Below are 24,528 nucleotides of genomic sequence, written 5' to 3'. Positions count from 1 at the left end.
TAGGCTATTATCCTAATTCATGTAAAATATGCCTTTCTACCATTTTTAACTGGAAAAAATGTTCAGGTTGCAGGAAATCCCCGCATAAAAATATATATTTACAGTTCACAGTATTTTAGCGTGATCAACAAATTGTAGCTCTAATAATCCAATCTTTACTTAGCTTCTGGAGACTAAAGGCAACCAGCTCACTGTATCCAGCAATAAGGCTGGTTGCTCTGATTTGATTTCAAAGAGAAGCGCTGGCATCCTGAACCATTAGACTTACAATTGCCTTTCTGATTTTCCCTTTCCTGGCAAATACACATTGTCCAACGTGAGAAGACATCTTTCTTCTCCTCGGGTTTGTAAATATGGAGAAAATTGGTGTCAATCAGAGGTGGTATTCTACTGGTTCGGACTGGTTCATCCAAACTGGTAGCAGAAATTGCAGTTGGCTCCGCCCACCCTCCCTGACTCTATGATATTCCATTTAGGACATTCTTTCCCCAAAAGCACATGCATGGAAGGCTGTGCGCATGCACAGATGTGGAGTGTGCGAGCGAATTGAGCGCGCACATATGTAGGGAAGGTAAGTGTATACCACCCCTGGTGTCAACTAGTTTTTATTTCAATTTTAAATTAAGACAATATATGGACTAGTGTAATTATAAAGCTAGGATGCTTCAAAGTTCATATTTCTAAAAAGGGTACCCCCCCTCCCCAATCTTCACTTTCTGGGTGTTTCCAGAGGCTTTTTATTCATCTTGCTTTGTTCATGGAATTTGGAGCAGGGATGTTCAAGATGGTTCTCTCCTTTTTATATCTTTAACTCTTTTGTGTTTCTGTCTTTTTCCATAAAATACCTTTTAACAGAGAGAAAAATGGAATAGTTGCATAATATATTTTGAGTGATAACAGTAAGAGCTCTCCCTTTGAAAACACCATTTGTGTAGGATTTTTTTAAAACAATAAACTCAAATTTGGTGTTTTCCATTAGAAAACAAAAGAGCTCTCCCTCTGAAAATACCATCTATTTGTGTAGGATTAAAAAAAAAACTGAGGTCAGATTTGCTACTTTCCATTAGAAAAAGGAAAGGAGAAAGGACCTCAACATAGGTCTAGGAAAGTACTGTTCAGTTTTAATATGGTTTCTGCTTGTGATTTGTTCAAGTTTCGTTAATCCAGAATTAAACCCAGATGAATAACTATTCCTAACATCATCAGACATTTCTTACCTGAACCTTCAACCCATAAGTGCTCCAGATAAATCTAGCTACTCTTCTATATCCTCAAATACTCAGCAACTGGTGTTCATGTAGTCAAACTGAGCCCATGTAGCTACCAACCAAATAATGTGGGTCTGTGCTACCATAGAAAATAGTGCATGCTATATCACGTATGAGTGCAATATGAAAGTGACACAGCAAAGAACTATAGAAACCTCTTATTAAAAAAAAACTAATAAAAATCCTTTCTACAGCTGCAATTATTTTGAACATTTTCAGTTAAACCTAATTTCTTATTAATCTAAACTGATTCCCAAAAGAGAGCCAGTTTGGTTGAGTGATTAAGGTGCCAGATTAGAAAGTGGGAGACCATGAGTTCAATCCTGCCATAGCTATGAAAACCAGCTCGATGACTTTGGGCCATCATTCTCTCTCTCTCTCTCATCCAAACGCACCTCACAGGGTGGGTGTTGTAGGGAAAATAGGAGTCAGTAAGAATATTTTGTGTGTTGCTGCCTTGAGCTATTTGTAAAAAGTAATAAAAGCAGGAAATTAAATAAATAAATATTAAAAGAGTTAAGATTTTGTTTTGTTTCGGATCTGGGGAACATATCTATCTACAGGTAATCCTTGATTTACAACAGTTCATTTAGTGATCATTTGAAGTTATAATGACTATTTTTCATACTTACTACCGCTGTGGCATCCCCATAGTCACATGATTAAAATTTGGACGCTTGGCAACTGACTCATATTAATGACACTTGCGCTATCATGTGATCACCTTTTGTAACTTTCTGATAAGCAAAGTCAATGGGGAAGTCAGATTCACTTAATAACCATATTATTCACTTAACAACTGCAGTGATGTACTTAACAACTGTGGCAAGAAAGGTCATAAAATGGGGGAAATCATTTAATAAATGTCTCAGTGACAGACATTTTGGGCTCAATTGTGGTCATTAGTCTGTATTTTGCTATCATATATTTACACAACAGACATTTGACAAAATAAATGTTCTTTCAGATTCTGGGAGCAAGATCCTTTTATCCTCTGAATGTTTTTACTAAGATACATTTTAACATTCAGAATTTCTTCATGTGAAAAAAAAGGAAAAAATAGATGTGAATGTAAGAACTTAAAAGACATGCTTTAAGACAGTTGGTCTTAAAATAAAATCAAAATATGGCTGAAGAGAATATGACTGAGGCAAGAATCTCAGATGACACTTATTTATTTTGCCTTCTGTGCCGTGAAGCCCAGTAAAAGAAAAGAAATCAAGCTTTTAGATAGTATTTATAATGTTTGTCATATATCCATAGACACCTTTGTCAAAATTATTATACTGAAGAATGAGTTAAGTATAAATATCTTGATATACATTGTATTACTTAATAAGGCTTGACACCTGGATCTCCTCAGCACCAGAGGTGGTATTCAGCAGGTTCTGACCAGTTCTGGAGAACCGATAGCAGACATTTTGAGTAGTTTGGAGAACTGGTAAATGCCACCTCTGACTGGCCATGCCCACATCTATTCCACATCTATTCTCTGCCTCCGGAGTCCCAGATGATCGGGAGGGAATGGGGATTTTGCAGTATCCTTCCCCTAGAGTGAGGTGGGAATGGAGATTTTACAGTATCCTTCCCCTGCCACGCCCATCAAACCATGTCACGCCCACCAAGTTACACTACATCCACAGAACTGGTAGTAAAAAATTTTGAATCCCACCACTGCTCAGCACCATGTCCTCCAGCTGGGTTTAATCTTCCAAGATGTCTTTCTCAGGAGAAGTGTTTGGTAGTACCCCATTTCCAGGAAATGAGAGGTGTGGGGTCTGGAAGGATTATTTTGTCTGAGACGATCCTAGTCCAGGAGGTGACATTGGCTACACTGATAGAACTTCCGGAAACTACTACAAAGTTCACTATGTTCTTCTGTCTGTCCCACCAAATGTTTCAGATCAATTCATTTGGGTGAATTAAGACATTAGCAGGGTTATACGATGTAATTTTTACTTGAACTTTATTTTAATTTACTGTGGCTGTTTTATTGCAATATTTTATAATTACTGTGAACCTACAATGTTCATAAAATATAGCTATAAATAAATAAGTCGGTTTTTTTAAAAAAAGAATGCAAATTATTCTAATAATGAATCTCACTTATTGAATCTATATAAATTTTTGGTTATTGATTATGCCTGGCAGTGCTGATAAAAATGATATTCATTGGCTGCTTATTAGACGAAAGTTGGATCCAGTCTCTCATTTTAGTTTAAGATGTTGCATATACTTTTAATAATAGTGGAAACTTTTTGGAATTATTTGCAGGTACATTTTGATAATTTTCTTAACATGAAAGCAATTAATTGATTGCAGATTTTTCACCCCCCCTAGGCAAAGGGGATGTCTTTGGTGATGTCTTCTGGAAAGAAACAACTCTTGCCCAGTCGTGTGCGAATGTAAGGGCTTTGACTTACTGTGACCTTCATGTTATTAAAAGGGATGCCTTACAGAAAGTGCTGGAGTTCTACACAGCCTTTTCACATTCTTTCTCCAGGAATCTCATCCTGACCTACAATTTGCGAAAAAGGGTAAGGCATTATGGAATGGATGGAAAAAAGAGCAAAGAGCTTATTGGAATTGTACTTTTAGATAACAAACAGTATGGACGGAAAATTCTTAGCATGCTAACTGTACTACATTACGCTATAGTTTCCAAGTCTTCTTGGCAAGAAGAATTTATTTATTTATTTAGATTTGTATGGTTGCCCAACATGAATGATTGGCATGCTGTATATTAGTAAAACTAAAGAAAAACCCAAATTACAACCAAAACCAGGCAACCAACAGGAACCAACTAAAAATCAACTTTCAGATCAACTTATCTTGATACACTTTCTGTAATCATGCCACTTGAGTGGAAAGCCAAAAGGTGTACAATAGTTTTTCATTTATTATTATCTCAGTGCAGCAGCCATCTGAAATGATATATTGAAATTCTTGCTGAGAACTCTGAACTTCATGAACTAGGGAAAATAATACTTTTAACTTAATTGTTTATTTGATGTGAAAAGCTTCTGACCTTTTCGTGCTTCGTTGACTCTTGATTCCAGCCTCTGACTTGCTCTTTAAAGATGTAAACAAATCAGAGGCAAGGTATTATATTTTGTTCCAATTGTGTCCAACTGATTTGCATGGTGGCAAATCAGTTGGATGGTTTGTAGGTGAGAATTACTGGGAAACATCTAGAATAGGTTTCCAACTGCTCCTTGGAAAAACTGTTTCATGTGCTTAGATGTACACAGCAAACTATAGCAAAATTATAATCTTTCTCTTTAATTATGACCTCTGCATATCAGGATTTATTTTTGTCTAAACCTGCACCTAATCTGAGCTGAAAGGGATTCTTTTGCTGGTCTTTTCAGCAGCATCAAAAAGGCTGTCGTGTTTGGATAACTTGTTTTCTTCTTTATGAAGGGCTATATTAATCTACTGTATGGTAAAAAAAAAATCAGGTGGAGTCTAGCTGTTTAAATGTATTAAAACCAAGACATTTTTGTGAGCAGTTCACACCCACACTCCTTCTAATTGTTTGTTTCTGTTTTTGACAAGAGAGCGCTAGAATGCTGATGAGATTGGTGTATGGAGAAATAGATTCTTTTAGAGTCACCTCATCCCTTCATATTCACTCTATGATTCATAATAAACCTGGATCACTCATGTTACCAATTCCAAGAAGCAATGTTCCCATTTTTAAATGGTTTTTGTTAACTTTTCCATCCTGTCTTATATGACTTTCCTAATTATTTAGGATTGTCAATAACAAAAATCTAGATACGGTATTTAGAAATAGATGGTAAAACTCATTGAAATAGAACAAATGCCAGTGACCACAAAATTTAATGATCTCACAAGTTGGGAGTTGTGGAAAATAGTTTTTACTTAATCTTCCCCAAAGTACTTATATTTAATTCCCAAATTAAGTATATAAACATTCAGAACAGTTTTAGAAAGCTGCAGAAGAGCAAATCATTTAACGAATTCAAATAAAATAAAGTATATTGTATGTATCCTCTATTTAACATGCTATTCAATTTGTGGACCAAGGACCAATGTTTGTCTGAAAAGTTTTTGGTACTACTCCATGATGAGATGAGTACAAAATTTTAGAGTGTTTACAAAATTTTGTAGCAATTTGAAATTTTACAACATCTAAGCATGTGATTACTGGACTCATCTTACTGGAGAAAGTTAGAGACTGGTTTGAGTGCTGTCCAACACATGGAGTAAGTCATGTGACACAAACTACATACTCATGTTATGGTATTTTATAAAAGAATCAGTCCATAATGGATTAGTCTTTACCACTAATAGTTTGAGATCTACTACCCTATACCTTTGTATATATATTTATATTTTTGTAACTTTCTGCAAAAATTCTCATGAGTAGAGATGGAATGTGCCAATATTGACATTGTTGTATTCTGTTAAGTCTGAAACTGTTCTTACAAATGGGAAAATATATTTTCAAGATGTATGTTTTTGTTTTATGAAACATATCTCACAAAATTGTTGCAGCCATGTATATGTATAGATGTATATAAACTGGGGAAAAACTTTCCAAGACTAAAAATTTTGATTAGCAGTGTGCAGTGATTTTAGCACATTTTCTTATAATAACTTCAAATTCAGCATATAATTAATTATCCTTTTGTTTACAAGTCTGAGTGAAACAAAATCATTATAGAATAATATACAGTATATTTTAGGCTTCTGCCGGAGAAAAGCTAACATTTATTAAAACTAAGTTGGTAGCAAACGGATTTAAGAATGTCATTATTTTGCCTTACTGAAAGAATGAGTACTAAATTGAGCATGGAATAGAGTAGAATTGAATTCTGACACATTTCAAATAGAGTTGTTTGCTATAACATCAGATAAACAATTTTTTCAAGGCTCAAACACATTTCAGAAGAAGATGTATGGAGGTTAATCAGCCCACATATTGCTTCTTCCCTTTTCTCTCCTAACATATACTGCAAAACTGTTTCAACAAATATATGTGGCTACTTTGTTGGATGCAAAGCAATGCAGGATTTTCATTAATATTTTTTTCTTATTTTATATATTTGTACCTGGGGCACACTTGGCTGCACCCACATATCTTGTTTATGATATTGCTTGAATCTATGAGTCCAATTCTTTGCAGAATCTGATTGGTTTCTTATGTTCTGCTTGTATATTAAAATAGTCTAGGTTTGTTTGTTTGGAAATAATAATGTTAAAAACTATTTTTGTAGCATAATAGCAGTGGTTACATATCAAGTGTGTATGATGAATTGGAAGTAATCTGGATGCAATCCTTTAACTTTTGCATGGGAGCCTGTGGCATTCAGCATAAAATTGGCAATGTAGTACCCTTTTTCAGTACAATGCATAGATAAGCAGAAGTTAAGTAGACATTTGTCAAGGATGTTTTAAATTTCATTCCTGGGCCAAGCAGTAAACTAAATTCGGTGCCTAAATAGTCTATTCCAACTGTTCTGATTCTGTTTGAATTAAATAATTTAAATAAATGACAATAAGATAAAAAGAACCAAAAAGAGGCAAGTGACAAGAACAAATAACAATTATGTAGACCAATTGCTTCTGAGCAACAAGACAAAACAGTCAAATCAAATTGGCAAATTATCAGTACCTTTATGCTTGTTCACTGAAGAACTTTTGTGTTCTGTGTACAGACTGTTGTATGCAGTATATACTGTAAATACTGTGAAAATTGAAAAAGGCAAAATTATTGGGTGTTTGGTGTTATAACCACAAAATATGGAAGAAATAAAGAAATGTGGAAAAACAGGAAAAACTCACACTGTATATTGCACTTTCACTGTATGCTTTAGCTTTATTTTTTCCTCCTTTGGTTTCATATCATGATGACATTTTCCATTATTCCACTATTCCTTCTCTGAGGACCTCAGAGCTTTTGCTCCTACCCTCCGGAACATTTTGCTCCCTGATGTGAGGTTGGCCCCAACCCTCCTATCTTTCCCTAAGGAAAGGTGCTTCTTACCACCTATAAAGCCCTCCATGGTAGTGGATCTGGGTACTTGGGAGACCGCCTCCTGCCGATTACCTCCTCGAGACCGATTAGATCTCATAGATTGGGCCTCCTCCGAGTGCCATCTGCCAGCCAGTGCCAGCTGGCTACTACGCGGAGGAGAGCCTTTTCAGTGGCAGCTCCGACCCTCTGGAACGATCTCCCCGTGGAGATTCGTACCCTCACCACCCTTCAGACCTTCCGCGCAGCCCTCAAGAACTGGCTATCCCGCCAGGCCTGGGGGTAAAGATCTGATCCGCCCCCACCCGAATGTTGGATGAATGTTGTTTACTTTTTAATTATGTGTTATGTTATATGTTACTGTCTGTATCCCCCTCCCTATAAGTTGTTAGCCGCCCTGAGTCCCCTCAGGGAAAAGGGCGGCCTATAAATAAACTTATTCAATTCAATTCAATTCAAGGGCCTGCAGATATGATTCTGCCAGTCGGCTTGGGACTGCAGTGGTGGAAGAGCCTAATGGAGGTGGTTGATTGAGTAATAGCAGATCCCACCTCCCCCTCTCACTCAGCCCTCATCCCCCCATGTCTTCCGGGCTTAAATGTCTGATTTTAACTTTTTATGTTTTAACCAGAATTACCATAAAGAAATATAGAAACATACATACAAACAAACAAATTCCAGATTGGTATTAACAGGTTGATTCTGGAGCAGTCTGAGGAATGAAGGACTTCGGTGTTACCAGAAATAGAATAATTATTGATACCGTTTGAAGCACTCTGTTTCAGAGTTACAACTGCTGAGAATCATTTTTTACCATAGGGAAAAATGGCCTGTACGCTACATCGACTCCAACATTGTGTTCTTGACAGTCTAAAGTCCTCACACCCTGGATACCACGGTTGAATATTTCTGGCAAATTGCCAAATAACAAAGGACAGGCTTTTGTTGATTTTTAGTTGGAAAGCAAAAGAGTTGCGCTAATTCTCCAACAGGCTTAATATATCTATAGATTTTTTTCTGTTTCTTTTTTTGTGAGGGTAAATCAGTCTGAAAAATTCCAACCGCCCTTCCTGTCCAGTTTTTGGCTGTTCCTGAGGACCTAAAAATAATAAATATACAACAGCAGCCACAAAAAAATGACTGTTTTTGCTCTATAAAGCAAAACAGCTATGTGTTACATAGCTACCTATGTTCAGTAGTGGGATTCAACTGGTGTAACAACCAGTTTGCTTTGTGTGCTGTTGAATACTAGCGCGGGAAAACTAGCGCGCGAACAAAGGACTCCTTCCTGATTGGTTCCCGGGCGGAGCCGGTTCAATCCTCGCCCTGATTGGCCAAGCTACTCGACGCCCCATTGGCTCCTCGTTCAAACCCGGGGGTATAAATGTAGGGCGCGAAACACGCCACGTTGAATCGCAGTTTACTATGAGCTGAATAAAGTCACTTTCCTCTTAACTCTTGTCGCGTCCTTCCCTTCGCTCCAAGTTACAAAACTGGCGACGAGGATGGGATTCCGATTCCCGCGACCACGGAGAAGAACAGCCAGCTGCCGCCGCGTCTGAACCAGCTAGCAAGCTATCCTCGGACCAAGAACGCCGGCAGCGAACGCGAAATTTTCTCCGTCATTCTCTCCCTCTCTCCGGCTCCACATCACGATGGCGTCATCGCTTCCTCCTTTCGCGCCATTCGGCGGAGCCACCGGAGAATCATGGGACGGGTTCATGGAGCGGTTCGAGTGCTACCTGATCGCCTCGAAAAACCAGGCTCAGACCGACGAGGAGAAGTGCAGTTTCTTCCTGTCCTGTTGCGAGCCGTCCATGTTCGCCTCTGCGAGAGCCCTGGCCGCCCCGAGGCCAGCCTACAAACTTGGGTGGGCCGAGCTGATGTCCAGGCTGAGGAACCACTACGCTCCCTCACCCTCTCTGTTTGCACGCCGTTTCGCTTTCCGCCGCCGAGTACAAAGGGCCAACGAGTCCATCAGCCATTTCCTGGAGGCTTTGCGCACCGTGGCCGCCCAGTGTGATTTCGCAGACCTGGAGGAGAATCTTGCAGAACAGTTTGTGTGCGGGGTCCGCGACGCGCATTTACGCGGCCGATTACTCCGGAACCACAAGATTACCCTGATGCAAGCCGTGGAGATAGCGCGAGCAGCCGAACTCTCCGAACAATCCACGGCCGACATGGAACGCCTCCAGCTAAACCCCCCCGCACAACCCGTCGCGGGGCCGTCCACCCAGACGAACCTCGTCGACGATCTCTCCCCTGCCGAAGACGAGGAGGAGGAGGAGGAAATCGTTGGCCAGATGAGGATGCAGCCGAAGCAGAGGCCACCCCAGCAACCGCCGGTGCCCGTTCAGCCAGCATCAAACGCACCTTGCCGCGGTTGTGGCGGCCGCCACAGCCGCGCAGCCTGCCCGTACCGCTCTGCCGTTTGCCGCCGCTGCCGAGGAGAAGGGCACCTCGCCAGAGTATGCCGGGCTCCCCTGCCTGCCCCGTCGTTCATGCAACCCAGCAACCAGCGCCCGGCGCCGCAACGCCGCCAGCAACCACGTCCCGCGAAGCGCACCGAGGACTGCTACTCAACCTACCAGCCCTCCAGCGCTGACTGCGTGGTCTACCAGGCATCCCACGTTCCTGCCGGCCACCGGAAAATAAGCACCGCCGTCCGGCTCGAAGGTCAGCTTTGCCAAATGGAGGTGGACTCCGGTTCATCCCGTTCTCTCCTATCTTGGGCTTTGTTCTCCCGCCTTTGCCCCGGGGTTCCCCAGAGAAAGCTGCGCCCCGCCCGGGTCTCCCTCCTAGACTACCAGGGAAATGGGATTCCCACAGCCGGGATATACCACATCCGGGTGGAATACGGAATTTTAAAGGGAAACTCCCAGTTTTAGTCGTTAGAAACAACCTGCCCGCTCTCCTGGGGTTGGAATGGTTCTCCGCTTTGGGCCTCACCATAGAAGGGGTACACAGGGTAGTTCCCCTCGCCGTAGATAGCGTCCTAGACGAGTTCTCAGACGTATTTGATGGGACATTGGGCTGTTATAAGGGCACCCCCATTTCCCTCTGCCTCGATCCCCAGGTCGCTCCCGTTAGACTAAAGGCACGCAGGGTTCCCTTCGCATTGCGAGCTAAAGTAGACGCAGAACTGGACAAACTTATTGAGCAAGGGGTACTCGAGCCCGTAGATCACGCCCGTTGGGAAACCCCCATAGTCCTCCCGGTCAAACCCGACGGATCAGTGAGAATATGTGCCGACTACAAGTCGACCATCAATTTGGCCCTGCAGGCAAACCCGTATCCGGTTCCCGTAGTGCAGCACCTACTCCACTCCTTAGGACAGGGCCGCATTTTCGCCAAGCTAGACATGGCACAGGCCTACCAGCAGCTTCCCGTAGACGACGATGCGGCTACAGCCCAGACCATCGTCACCCACCGTGGGGCCTTCCGTTGCCGCCGCCTACAATTTGGCGTCTCGGTTGCCCCTGGGATTTTCCAGAGCCTCATGGAGCGGTTGCTCCATGGGCTCCCAGGCGTCGTTCCCTACTTCGACGACGTCCTGGTCGCAGCCCCCAGCCACTCGGAACTCCTGAAAACACTGCGGGAGGTCCTCACACGTTTTAGGGAGGCAGGACTGAAATTGAAGCGCAGCAAATGCGAAATTGCTGTTCCCAAAGTTGAGTTTTTGGGGTTCCTCATTGATGCCCAAGGCATCCACCCCACTCCTTCCAAAGTTGCCGCCATCAAAAACGCACCCGCACCCACCTCTAGGGCGGAATTACAGGCGTTCCTGGGGCTTCTAAATTTCTACGCCCCTTTTATCCCCCACAAGGCGTCACTAGCTGAGCCGCTACACCGACTACTTGACCGGTCAGCGGCCTGGAAATGGGGTAGCCGTGAAGCGCACGCGTTCGCGGCTATAAAAGATATTTTAACTTCATCGGCAGTCCTAATCCAGTACAGCGATAGGATGCCTCTAATTCTGACTTGCGACGCCTCCCCCTATGGCGTTGGGGCGGTCCTGAGCCACGTCCTCCCGAACGGCTCAGAAGCCCCCATAGCTTTCTATTCCCGGACACTCTCCTCCACGGAGCGGAACTACAGCCAAATCGATAAAGAGGCCCTGGCTGCAGTCTCCGGCATTAAGCGGTTCCATGACTACCTCTACGGTAGGAATTTCACCCTGGTCACGGACCACAAGCCCCTCTTGGGGCTACTGGCGGGCGACAAGCCAACTCCCCCCATTTTGTCCCCCCGCATGACTAGGTGGACGGAGTTTCTAACAGCGTATTCGTATACGCTGTTATACCGTCCGGGCAAGCAGCTAGGGCACGCAGACGCTCTAAGCCGTTGCCCTCTGCCAGAGACGGACACAGCCCACGTGCCCGCGCTCTCTGTTCTGTCCATCGCCGAATCCGACCTCCCTGTCTCGGCCGCGGACGTCGCAGCCTGCACAAAGGCTGACCCCGTCCTATCTCAGGTTGCTTCATGGGTTTTGAGGGGGTGGCCCACGGAAAAGGTAGCGGAAGAATTCCGTCCATTCAAAATGCGACAAGCCGAACTCGCCCTTCATGGGGGGTGTCTTGTCTGGGGGGATAGGGTAGTGATCCCCACAGCCCTGAGGGCACGAATCCTGCCTGCACTCCATAAAAACCACCCAGGCATAGCGCGAATGAAAGCGTTAGCCCGTAGCTATGTGTGGTGGCCTTTGTTAGATTCCGAAATCGCAGAGTATGTAGGCCGATGTAGAATATGCCAAAATTCCAGGCCGAATCCCCCCACAGCCGCCCCTCGCGAGTGGGAAATCCCTAGAGGCCCATGGTCCCGTTTACATATTGATTTCGCCGGTCCCTTCCACGGCCGAAACTTTATGATAGTGGTAGATGCTTACTCTAAGTGGGTGGAGCTGGTGATCATGACCTCCACCACAGCGGAGAGTACAGTGAGGGCCCTCCGTAAGATGTTCGCTACCCATGGGTTACCGGATGTGATAGTTTCCGATAATGGGCCCCAGTTTACCTCCACCACGTTCCAAGAATTCCTGGCCGAGCAAGGAATCAGACACGCGGCCACAGCCCCCTATCACCCAGCTAGCAATGGCCGGGCGGAGCGCGCAGTTCGCTCAGCGAAAGAAGCCTTGGGCCGCATGGGCCAGGGCGACTGGCAAGAAAGAGTGGCGGCTTACCTCTTGAGCCAGCACTCCATACCCTGCCCAACGACGAATAAAAGCCCCGCAGAGCTCTTGATGGGTAGGAGATTGCGAACCTCCCTAGACAGGCTCCATCCACTCTACGCAGGGGATCTGCCGAGTAACCTGGGGGCCCTCCCTTCCCACGCGTTTAAGTTAGGGGATCCGGTATGGGCCCGCTCCTTTTCCGGGGATCCACGGTGGGTTCCCGCAACCATCACAGCTCTGACCGGCCCCTGTTCCTTCAGGGTCGGCCTGGCCGACGGAGCACAATGGAGGCGCCACGTGGACCAATTAAGGCGTCGCCTTCCCGCGGAAACAGACGGCCCGAGCCCTGCGCACACCCGCTCACACCAGGAGCCAACATCGTTGATTTTTCCCCCATCGGACCGTTTCCACCCGGGGAACGAGAGGCAAGCCGATGCGAACTTTCCGGACAGGCACGCCTCAACCGGCTACTCTTTTCCTCGAAGCCCTTATCGAGACTCTGAACCTACACCCCAAACAGACTGCACGGGACCGCAACCGGACACTCCGGCTGCCACGGAAACGCCACCCCAGACAGTTGGACATTGGACAGGGGACCCGGGGCCAGCTCTCTCCCGCGGGCCCGAACCACAGGTTCACCGCCCTACCACAGACACGCCTCCGCCAGCGGGTTCCCCCCTGTCAACGACCGCCGGGGAGCCACGAAGGTCAGGGCGAGAACGCCACCGCCCCGCCTACCTACAAGACTATGTTTGCCCTTCCCAAAAGAACTCTTTGACTGGGGGGGGAGGGGTGTTGAATACTAGCGCGGGAAAACTAGCGCGCGAACAAAGGACTCCTTCCTGATTGGTTCCCGGGCGGAGCCGGTTCAATCCTCGCCCTGATTGGCCAAGCTACTCGACGCCCCATTGGCTCCTCGTTCAAACCCGGGGGTATAAATGTAGGGCGCGAAACACGCCACGTTGAATCGCAGTTTACTATGAGCTGAATAAAGTCACTTTCCTCTTAACTCTTGTCGCGTCCTTCCCTTCGCTCCAAGTTACAAAATGTGCGCTTTGCATTTGAAATCAGCACCAAATCTTACCTTTTCCTGTAGCCGCGGTGAGTAAAACAGCTAAGATGCGGCAATCCGCTCTGCCATGCCAACCAGCTGGGCTTTAAATAAAGGAAATATAGGACGGAATAGAGCAGGGGAGGGGAGGGGCAACTGTTCACTGGAACTACCAATTTGCCCGAACCACTCCGAACCAACTGAATCCCACCCCTGCCTATGTAACACAAATCCACCCACCACTGGCAAATGAGACTTTCTTCCCCCAGTGTTTTGGATTATGAACCTAATCTTAATATGAGGAGAAATAATATCAGTCCTATAGGTATAATTTTCTGTGAAACGCTAAGAGCTTCTTAATTCCTGAAAAGAAATACAGACACATCCATAGATATGTCCTGTGTACTTAAAGACCGCAATAAACAGGGAAATATGAAAAGTAAAATTGCAACTTTAAAATTACAGCAGAACAGTGATGGAAAGGAGAAATAAATTGGTTTATTTTAGTGTTTCTTTAAAGTTTAAAAAATGTCTCAGGGGACTGATTTGAGAAGATATTTTTAAGCAGGGCAATTTTCCTCTTTTCATGTATTGCCAATAAAACATTTATTACAGTGAGAAGAGTCTATAATAACAATTTTTATCTGATTATTGAGATAATTATATTAATTGGATTGCAGTGAATGATGCTGGTGTATAATGAACATAGTTAAATCTGATTGATATTGAATATTTATTTATGTAAAAAAAAAAGTTCTTTGCAAATTGGAATCACTTATCCAGATCCACCCTGGCATGTTTTGGGAAAAGTAAATAGGAGAAAATGGAAATGTTTTGCTAAGAATTTGGATGAAACATACCAGATGGGAACTTTCTGGGGAAAAATGGTTTTGTTTTGAAAAAAAGTGCTCAACTAATTATCCTGTCGGAAACAGTAATGCACTTTTATAAACTTAGTTTATATTTAGTTTCTCATGGTTTTAAGTCAGAATTTTTTTGCTTTGAGGACAAAAGAACAGGAATATTGACTTGAGGTATCATTTAAGAAGAAGAAGTGATACCTGATGTCAGAGTTTACAGAAAAGGCCTACATAGCAGAAAATGGAAGAAGAGAACAGGCAACCATCTTAAGTCTTCCTTATTTCATATTTGGATTAATTTGCTAGACAGTTCCTGTGAATGAAGAAAGTAGCACTGGAAGTTATTCTGAATGACTCCGCATATATCAAATTCCTATGAAATGTCAAATACCATAAAACATTTTATAGTTGGGGAATCCAATGTACATACTGTAAATTAAAATAATAATTAAAATGATGTCTTCTATTGTACTTTCTTTCACTGATTCCAAAGTATTTTAAGGACTGTGAGGAAAATATATGCCATCATATAAAATTAAGACGATTTCCTGTTCTCTTGATTTGGGCTAACTTTGATTTAGCAATTGCATGAATTAATTAAACCACCATCAAACTGATTAGTTGACACAATAATGTTTTTGTATTTTTTTAAAAGGTGTATTTAACTTATATACAAATTAAAACAAAGTCAGTTCCAATTCTAGTCCCTGTGAGATCTCACTTTGAATATCTTGCAAACTGAGAATGGCATATTTATTCCTTCTTTCTGTTTCCTGCCTTTTAACCAATTGCCAATCCATAAAGCACCTGTTCCCTTATCTCATTGCAATTGTTTGCACAGGAGGACTTTGCCAAACGCAGTTTAAACATCATAGTATACAATATATATTAGATTTCCTCTCCATATTGACACCCCCTCCCAATAGAGAAATCTTAATACCTTTTGTGCAAGGCTGGTTTTTAAAAATGTGCTTGTTTCTTTCCCTTTTAACAATTCCTTCAATCATTTTTGCAGCACTAGATGTTCGGCTAACTTTGTGTATAGTTTCTTTTTCCACCCCTTGATTCATTTTTAAAAATTAGGTTCACATTTTCAGTTATTGAGAGCATATCAGCCTTAAATAGAAATTGCATATAATAATGAAAATATCAACAAATTCATACTTTAAGTTCTTTTAAGAAATCTTGATGGCTATCACTTGGGCTGAGAAATTTATTTATTTTTAGTTTGTCCCTTTGTTTTACAACTGTTTTTCAAATGTGACAACTTTAAGATGAGTGGACTTCAATAATTGTCCAACTCACATTTTAAAGTTGCCATGTTTGAAAAACACTGGTTTATAACACCACTGCTTGTCACTTCTATTTGTGTCAACCACATGATGTGCCACCCTAGACAGTTGTGGATTATCCAACAAACTTATGTTCAAATAAGTAATGGTTTAGGATGATGAATAAATCCCGATGAAGTACAGAGGTAATGTCCACCTTTGCAAATCAACTATAAGACTGTAGCCTTCATCAGAGCCATGGTGGCGCAGTTGTTAGAATGCAGTATTGCAGGCTAGATCTGCTGACTGCCAGCTGCCTGCAATTTGGCAGTTCGAATATCACCAGGCTCAAGGTTGTCTCAGCCTTCCATCCTTCCGAGGTTGGCAAAATGAGGACCCAGACTGTTGAGGGCAATAGGCTAACTCTGTAAACTGCTTAAAGAGGGCTATAAAGCACTGTAAAGTGGTATATAAATCTAAGTGCTATTGCTATTTTTTTCCTTCCTTTCAGTCATGCACCATGTTATTTGTAAAAATAATACAGGTGAGAAATAAATAAATAAATAAATAAATAAATAAATAAATAAATAAAAATAAGAGATTATATTTTTAGAAATGTATAAAATTGTAAGCACTAATATAGTGGCTCTCAGGGACGAAGGAAATTTCCTAAATATATGTAAGCATGCTTTCACTGTACCTCTTATCCTTTAGCCCTAAGAGTCTTTTATTTATTTGTTTATCACACTTCTACACTGCCTATCTCAGCTAAGTGACTTTAAGAGGTTTACAGTAAAAATGTAAAAAGTAGTGTAAAAGCATAAATTAAAAATAAAGATAAAACAGAGTTTTAAAAAGTTAAACAATTACAGATTTCAAAGGTGGAGGGAGTGTCCTCATATCACCAACCATCCCCAGGATCATACATCAATCTCCCACCTCCAAGCCAATTGGTAGAGCATGGACTTAAGCCTCTTTTGGAATTTAGAATAATGGGGGCCGACTTCACCTCTTGGGGTAAGATGTTCTAAAGGACAGGTACAGCACCTGAGAAGGTGGTCTTCCTGGAACTAACCAGTTGAAATTCTTTAACCAACAGGATCTGTAATATACCCTACATGTCTGATTGGGTGTCAACTTGTTTATATTTTTCATGAAAGCCTATCTAATTGTCACTGAAGGTGTCTGCCATAGCAATTAACTATCTAGAACCTTCCTTCATGGCAATGCTTGTTTACAAGTACTTCATTGAATTCCTGTCATTTGTGGCTTATGTGGAGAAACAACCGTAGTGGTAACTCAAACTTTAGGTTAGGTTAGGTTAAGTTTATTTATAGGCCGCCCTTTTCCCTGAGGGGACTCAGGGCGGCTTACAACTTATATAGGAAGGGGGAACATACAATGACATATAGGACAATACATAATTAAAAGAGTAAAGCAACATTCATTCAACATTCGGGAGGGGATGGATTATAATCTTTAACCCCAGGCCTGACGGGATAGCCAGGTCTTGAGGGCTGTGCGGAAGGTCTGGAGGGTGGTGAGGGTACGAATCTCCACGGGGAGATCGTTCCAAAGGGTCGGAGCTGCTACTGAAAAGGCTCTCCTCCGCGTAGTTGCCAGTCGACACTGACTGGCAGATGGAACTCGGAGGAGGCCCAATCTATGCGATCTAATGGGTCGTGAGGAGGTAATTGGCAGGAGGCGGTCTCTCAAGTACCTAGATCCACTACCATGAAGGGCTTTGTAGGTGGTAAGTAGCACCTTGAAGCGCACCCGGAGATCAACAGGTAGCCAGCGCAGCTCGCGGAGGATAGGTGTTATGTTGGCGAACCGAGGTGCACCCACAATCACTCGCGCGGCCGCATTCTGGACTAGCTGAAGTCGCCGGATGCTCTTCAAGGGCAGCCCCATGTAGAGCACATTGCAGTATTCCAGCCTAGAGGTCACAAGGGCCCAAGTGACTGTTGTGAGAGCCTCCCGGTTCAGGTAGGGTCGCAACTGGCGCACCAGGCAAACCTGGGCGAATGCCCCCCTGGTCACAGCCGACAGGTGGTAATCAAAAGTCAGCTGTGGATCCAGAAGGACTCCCAAGTTGCGAACCCTGTCTGAGGGGTGTAATATTTGACCCCCCAGCCTGAGTGATGGAACACTGGCCAAATTATTGGGAGGAAAACACAACAGCCACTCGGTCTTTTCCGGGTTGAGTACAAGCTTGTTAGCCCTCATCCAGTCCCTAACGGCTTCCAGACCCCGGTTCATCACGTCCACCGCTTCATTGAGTTGGCATGGGGCGGACAGATACAACTGCGTATCGTCCGCGTATTGGTGGTATCTTATCCCATGCCTCCGAATGATCTCGCCCAGTGGTTTCATGTAGATGTTAAATAGTAGGGGGGACAGGACCGACCCCTGCAGCACCCCATATGTTAGGGGCCTAGGGGTCGATCTCTGCCCCCCGACCAACACTGACTGCGACCTGTCCAAGAGGTAGGAGGAGAACCACTGCAAAACAGTGCCACCCACTCCCACCTCCCGTAGTCGTCGCAGAAGGATACCATGGTTGATGGTATCGAAAGCCGCCGAGAGGTCAAGGAGAACTAAGATGGAGGCGTGGCCTCCATCCCTGGCCTTAGCCAAAGGAAAGATTTCTTTAACATATTTATTAGGCAAAATCCCCTAAATTTAAGTCAATTCAGTCAGTATTTATGAGCCTTGGTAGGATTAAGTAGAAACAGCATTTTTTTCTGTAGAATTCTTATTGCAATGCTTGCAAAGTTAATGAAATAGTTTTAATGTTTATTTTCTTTAATGTTTTAATGGGAAATTGATTGAATGAGTAAATATTATTTCACAAAGCCATGGTAAACTGTAGTTACCATCCCCAACACTAACTCTGGCTGGGGGTTGCCTGGAAACCCACCCTTTGCAGACCCTGCCTGCCCACCCACACACTATACAATAATACAATACAATAATACAATAGCAGAGTTGGAAGGGACCTTGGAGGTCTTCTAGTCCAACCCCCTGCCTAGGCAGGAAATCCTATACTGTTTCAGACAAATGGCTATCCAACATCTTCTTAAAGACTTCCAGTGTTGGGGCATTCACAACCTCTGGAGGCAAGCTGTTCCACTGATTAATTGTTCTAATTGTCAGGAAATTTCTCCTCAATTCTAAGTTGCTTCTCTCCTTGATTAGTTTCCACCCATTGCTTCTTGTTCTACCCTCATGTGCCTTGAAGAATAGCTTGACTCTTCTTTGTGGCAACCCCTGAGATATTGGAACACTGCTATCACGTCTCCCCTAGTCGTTCTTTCTATTAAACTAGACATACCCAGTTCCTGCAACCGTTCCTCATATGTTTTAGTCTCCAGTCCCCTAATCATCTTTGTTGCTCTTCTCTGTACTCTTTCTAGAGTCTCCACATCTTTTCCACATCGTGGTAACCAAAACTGAATGCAATATTCCAAGTGTGGCATTTATAAAGTGGTATTAACACTAATCACATACATTATTGAAAAAAACAAATTGGAACTAAAATGGCAACTATGGCAATTAATTGCTGTTATAAAAAAAGCTATGAAACATTATTCAAGATTATTGACCCAATTAAAGATAATGTCCAAGGCAGAAAAGATTGCTTGATCAGATGGTTTGGTCACATAATACCCAACAATCAGTGTGAATGTCAGCAAGCAGCAGACTTCATGCTTATAGCAGTCAGCTGAAACATCAGTGGGAGTAAGCAACTGACATAAAAGGACTGTTGTATCTGCAAAAGCAGCTGATTTTAGGGGCCTGGGATGCTGGGTGCTAATTATGGATCTTGTTTGACTTTCTGAGACTTAGCAAAACATCTGGTGAAATGACAGCCAATTTACAATTCAGACTGAGTTGCAAGCCGGATGTAATTATATACCAGAAACCAGGTAATAGCTAATTATTGCCTCACTGCTGGTGCAACCGGTGACAATAAAGGAATGATTTAGTGCTTTGATGAGTTGTCTTTCTGCAATGGTGCAAATATTTCTTTGGCTGGGTATATACCAGAAAACTTAAATATATTTATTCTGATTATAATTACTGCCCTTATTGCCAATGCACCTGGTTCTTTACAGAGCACACAAGGAAGTAAAGAAGAGAAGAGAAAGGAAGCAGACATTGAAGGATATGCCACTGGTTGAGATATATCTTTGTCTTGATTGCAGGCTTAGTGCAAACCCACGATGGGATTTCAGCTACCACTGTGCAGAAACTTTTTCCTTGGTTTTCTATGTGAAAAAGAAAACAGAGGAGAAGCAAATGTCAGTGAAACTCTCAGCGGTGGTGTGTACTGGATTATCTTGTACATTGTTAGTTAAGAGACAGACAACAATTGCTGATAAATGACCCATCTTTCCCTGTGAAATCATTTCTTCAGTGCTCCCTGCTTCCCACAACTTCAGTTTAAATGTCTTCTCATTGGACTTTTTCAAATGTAGTAGTAGAGGTGGCCAGGGAGGTTTCAGGCTGGTGGAAGAAAAAATGTAAAATAATATACCACCAACCATACTTTAAAAAAAAAGTAACAGGAGTGGTGCCAACATTAAAATAAGTAGGAAGGCACCATAAAGAATCATTTGAAAGCAATTCTCAGATACCCTGTGAATAAAATAGAAAGGGAAGATTATTTCACAAAGGATAACAGCATCAGGATATAGTTGTTGTAAAGAACATGGCAGTTAAGCATTGAGTAAGAAAAATGTGGGCCTCAAAAGAGCTAAGTTGCCAAAGGGATAAGTGTGCCCAATGGATAAATTCTGGATCTTTCTTAAATATGCTTTCTGAGGTAAATCCGGAAATTTTATTAAATGAAATTTCACTTCTCTCCTTTACTTTCTTGTGTGCTCTGTAAAGAACCAGGTGCATTGGCAGTAAGAGCAGCAGTTATAATCAGAATAAATATATTTAAGCTTTATGGTATATATCCAGCCAAAGAAATATTTGCACCATTGCAGAAAGACAACTCATCAAAGCCACTAAATCATTCCTTTATTGTCACCAGTTGCACCAGCAGTGAGGCAATAATTAGCTATTACCTGGATTCTGGCATATAATTATATCAGTTGGAAGAGTTCTTAGAAGTATACAGAGGTTTCTGTGAGAAAATCTACACAACTGTTAGCCTACTTCCTTTCTTTGCCCTTTCTAGTTTGGAACCTTAATAACCTCCTTGACAGTCATCAGTGGAATGCCCCTAATTGGCTCATTGGCAAAGGCCTTGTCTCTTCTGCTTTAGCAAATATTTGCTTTGGTGTAATGTGCACACTTCTTGTACTCAATTGCTCTCAATTTACTTTCTCTCAGCCATGGCTGGGTGCATTTACTTTCTCTTAAGCAGATGCAAGTCATAGCACACACGATCCTATTAAAAGATTTTTCATGTTCTACCACAGAGAGAAGAGTCTGCTTACTTATTAGACTGCATTAGCTCTTCTAAGAACTGTTTGTGCCTTAACATTTTACTCCATCATTTATGGAAGCCTTTTAGGCTGTATGAGAGATTAAACTGACTTGGAATATTGGAAAAATGAGCTATTGGTTGCATATTTGAGAAAGGAGAAATCTGTAGGGTTTTTTTTTCAAGTGAAGGGCAGGGATTTGTCTATAAAATACTTGATGTAATCAACTTGAGGACACATAAAACATTATTACATGGAATGAATATCTGATTAAGTTAATTGATTAAAAATCTGGTAGACAAACTTTCATACAGTATGTGAATATATCATGAGAATAATACTGTTACATTTACAGTAAAAGGTTATATTGGTTAGATCCTCATGCTAAATATAAATTTGATGACAAACAGAGAATTGATCATATATAAGGGGTAAGCTGTATGCTGAAAAGTCTTTTTTCACTATTCACTGAATATCTGGAATTGGAAAAAAAAATCTTAATGGGAGATATACTTTATACTTTCAGACTTTTGCTTTTCAGGGAATTTCAGAGACCCTTATAAACAGAGAAATGGGCAACACATAAGAGAAAGCAAACATCAGCGTCTCCAAAGGCAGAGAGTACCTAGTGAAATTTATTCTCCCCTAAACTTTGAGAATTTATGAATAGGATTTGAGGACCACAACAGATTCTTTAGAACTTAAGCTATCCAAATTAAGAACTCAAAGTCACGTTCAAAATAAAATGCCTGACCAAGAATATAAATTCTTCTGGCAGTAGCATGTAGGAGTTACTTTCTCACCAACAGTCAAATGACCCTTTCAATGAGCATATAAAGCAAGTTTTTATTTTTGTAGTCTCTGGTTTCCTTTCTTTCCTTCTGGTTAAGACTTTCCAGCTTGAGAACCAGTTCTATTCTCTGTCTAGCACCAATCCACGGTATGCCAGAAACCGGGCCACACAAACAAGTGAAGGGGTAGCAGGCAGCACACGAAACCACACCCCCTCTGATCCGCAGAAAAACCTCTCTCCATTGAAATGGTTCCTGGTGCCTAAAAGGTTAGAGGCCACTGGTCTAGACCATAGGTTTTATCAAAGCTAGACAACATAGAAAGATGGGGGAAAGTAATTGCACAGAATTGATATGTCTGTCAGGTGCATTGTTTCTAAGTTTCTTTTTGTCAGCCTCCAACATTTACCATCCCCCTCAACTTTCCTCCCCAACCCTTGAATCTGCTCCATTATTATGATAGTTTTGAAGCTTACGTGTGTCAATACTCATTTTCTGATATTGTGGCTTACTCTCTGCTGTTGTGGCATACTCAGGGGAGGCTGGGATTTTCTCTTTACCACTTGTCTCACTTAACTTTTAGCATTCACCAAAAGTGTTCCATTTTGTCATTGTTCCTATAAACTCCAGGTCCCTAAATTTTGAGAGTGATGCAGTGTTTGCTTCCAAGCCATTCAGTAAAATGTGGCTTCCAAAAAGTAACATGAGATTAACTTCTATAGATTGAGTAAGATCAACATGCAAATCACAAGTCTCACTCAATTTCATAGCTAACATGAAATACTTGTTCATGTATTACAGTCCCAATCTAGTTATTGCTTTTCTTCTTTTTGAGGATATCCCAGGCATTGCTGTACTGAGGTTCCTATAAAAACCCAGGACGAAAACAAGAGGACTCTCAGTGGTTTGTCATATCCCTAGTGTAGTTTGAGTTTAAGTCAGTATAGCAGTACTTTGTATGACTCCAGCTCTTGTATAAAGTCTAAAACATTTCATTTTATGATAAATCTGTTAGAATCTGTGTCATAGATTATTTGAAACACCATGTGGTCAATAGAGGAGTCATTTTAGCATTCTTTGACTGTCACATTCAACACAGTAATTTTCTTCTAACAACCATGTCATGATTTGCAAAAGACTTTTTATCACAAGTTCTATTTTAACTGTAATCTTGCTACTGTAGTTGCAGAGCGAAATGCTACTGAATTACATCCTCTTGCATTTGAGAAACATGAGGCTGCATTTCTGGGTTTTAACACAATTCATTTATTGTCACATCATGCTTTCATGTCGTGTTTCACCTGTAAAGTTGGCAGATGACGTGGTAAATTAAATGTTTGTATAGTATTAAGTCATTTTGACATTCCTTCATGTAGTAGTATCCATCCTGAAAATTTTGGTTAGATTATAACATACTGTCTTCTGTTTCAAGAACTCTGTGTCTGCACTGAGTCCCTCCGGGAATAGGGCGGCATAGAGATGCAATAAATCAAATCAAATCACTGGTTTATTATTATTTTTTGTTCTTTTAATTTTTAATTAAGTTTCAGCAAAAGATTCTGATATTATAGAAGATCACTAATATTTACAAGCCAGTATGCCAATACAATAATGATCAGGAAATTAGCAAGTGTACCAAATGTATCAAGATCCAATCATTACACCAGCATATGGAGAGCTTAAAAATCATACAGCTTTTAAAACATTTATAATTAAAACATAAAATATTTTATGTAAGGCTTTTTGGAAGATCTGAAACATATTGTAAAACAAAATGGTTTTGCTAAAGAAGAAATGACACAATTGCCAGTGAATTAATTTAGTGTACTTCTAAGTACACATATAAGAGTTCCATATATGCATTTGATTATAATAGTAAAATCTAATAGATACTAAACTTAAAGACAGAAAAGGGAATAGAGAGAAGTAAAAAGTGCATGGAAAAAGAAAAAAGAGAAAAATCAGAATAAAAAGAAAAGTAGCATACAAAGAAGTGATTTCCAACCTTTATCACAAGTTTACACAAAGTTAGTGATTACCACCACTAAAGTTATGTCACATTCCATCTCATATCTATAAATACATCTATAAAATATGAAATCATGTTCAGTCTAGATGTCTGCAGAAAGTCCATAAAAGGTAGCCCGAAGTAACAACTCTTGTTTTAACCTTGATTAAATAAACCAACTTTATATTCCTCCCTTTTATTTCTGACAATCTTAATTTTTAGTTCAAATATTATTGTAGGATTTTATTTCTCTTCATTTCTTCTTTGTCTTATTGCAGAGAGGTCTTCAAAGCTTTAACCTCTTTTGCAAATCCAGTACGGAAAAATATCTCTTGGTTTGTCATTTGCAGTTCTCTTTTAGTGTCTGATTTTTGAAATCATGAAACTGTCTATCTATGTTATGTCTTGTAAAAACCAAACCAGGGTCTATTTTCCATGAAAAACTATTTGTTCTTTATAATTTATTACAAAATTTTACTGTAAAAGTTTTAGTATTCCAATTTTACCTGGACCATTAGTCTATGAATAATTTTCTAAGATTAAAATCTTGTTTAGTTTTTTGCTGTTTATTTCAGATTCTTTAAATTCTTAAGCTTATAACTAAAATTTTCTTTTGTACAGGATTGAAGACTGACTCAGTTTTTTAATATGAGATTCTGAA

The 24,528-nt window shown here is 41.4% G+C and overlaps 1 protein-coding gene across 1 annotated transcript in view; it reads left to right on the top strand.

Annotated features, from left to right (window-relative positions):
* The window catches only part of KCNH1 (potassium voltage-gated channel subfamily H member 1), a 220,384-nt gene that overhangs the window by 122,438 nt on the left and 73,418 nt on the right, over positions 1-24,528 (top strand). The window contains exon 10 of the mRNA XM_087717743.1: positions 3,609-3,805. Coding sequence (XP_087573869.1) covers positions 3,609-3,805 — 197 coding nt within the window. The remainder of the gene's footprint in view (positions 1-3,608; positions 3,806-24,528) is intronic.

This window comes from Thamnophis sirtalis, unplaced genomic scaffold (genome assembly GCF_051295495.1).
Source record: "Thamnophis sirtalis isolate CommonGarterSnake01/CBP01778 unplaced genomic scaffold, rThaSir2_p1.2 scaffold_6, whole genome shotgun sequence".
Taxonomy (NCBI): Eukaryota; Metazoa; Chordata; class Lepidosauria; order Squamata; family Natricidae; genus Thamnophis; species Thamnophis sirtalis.
Note: the sequence above shows the minus strand (reverse complement) of the source record. Positions and strands in the feature narration are given on the sequence as shown.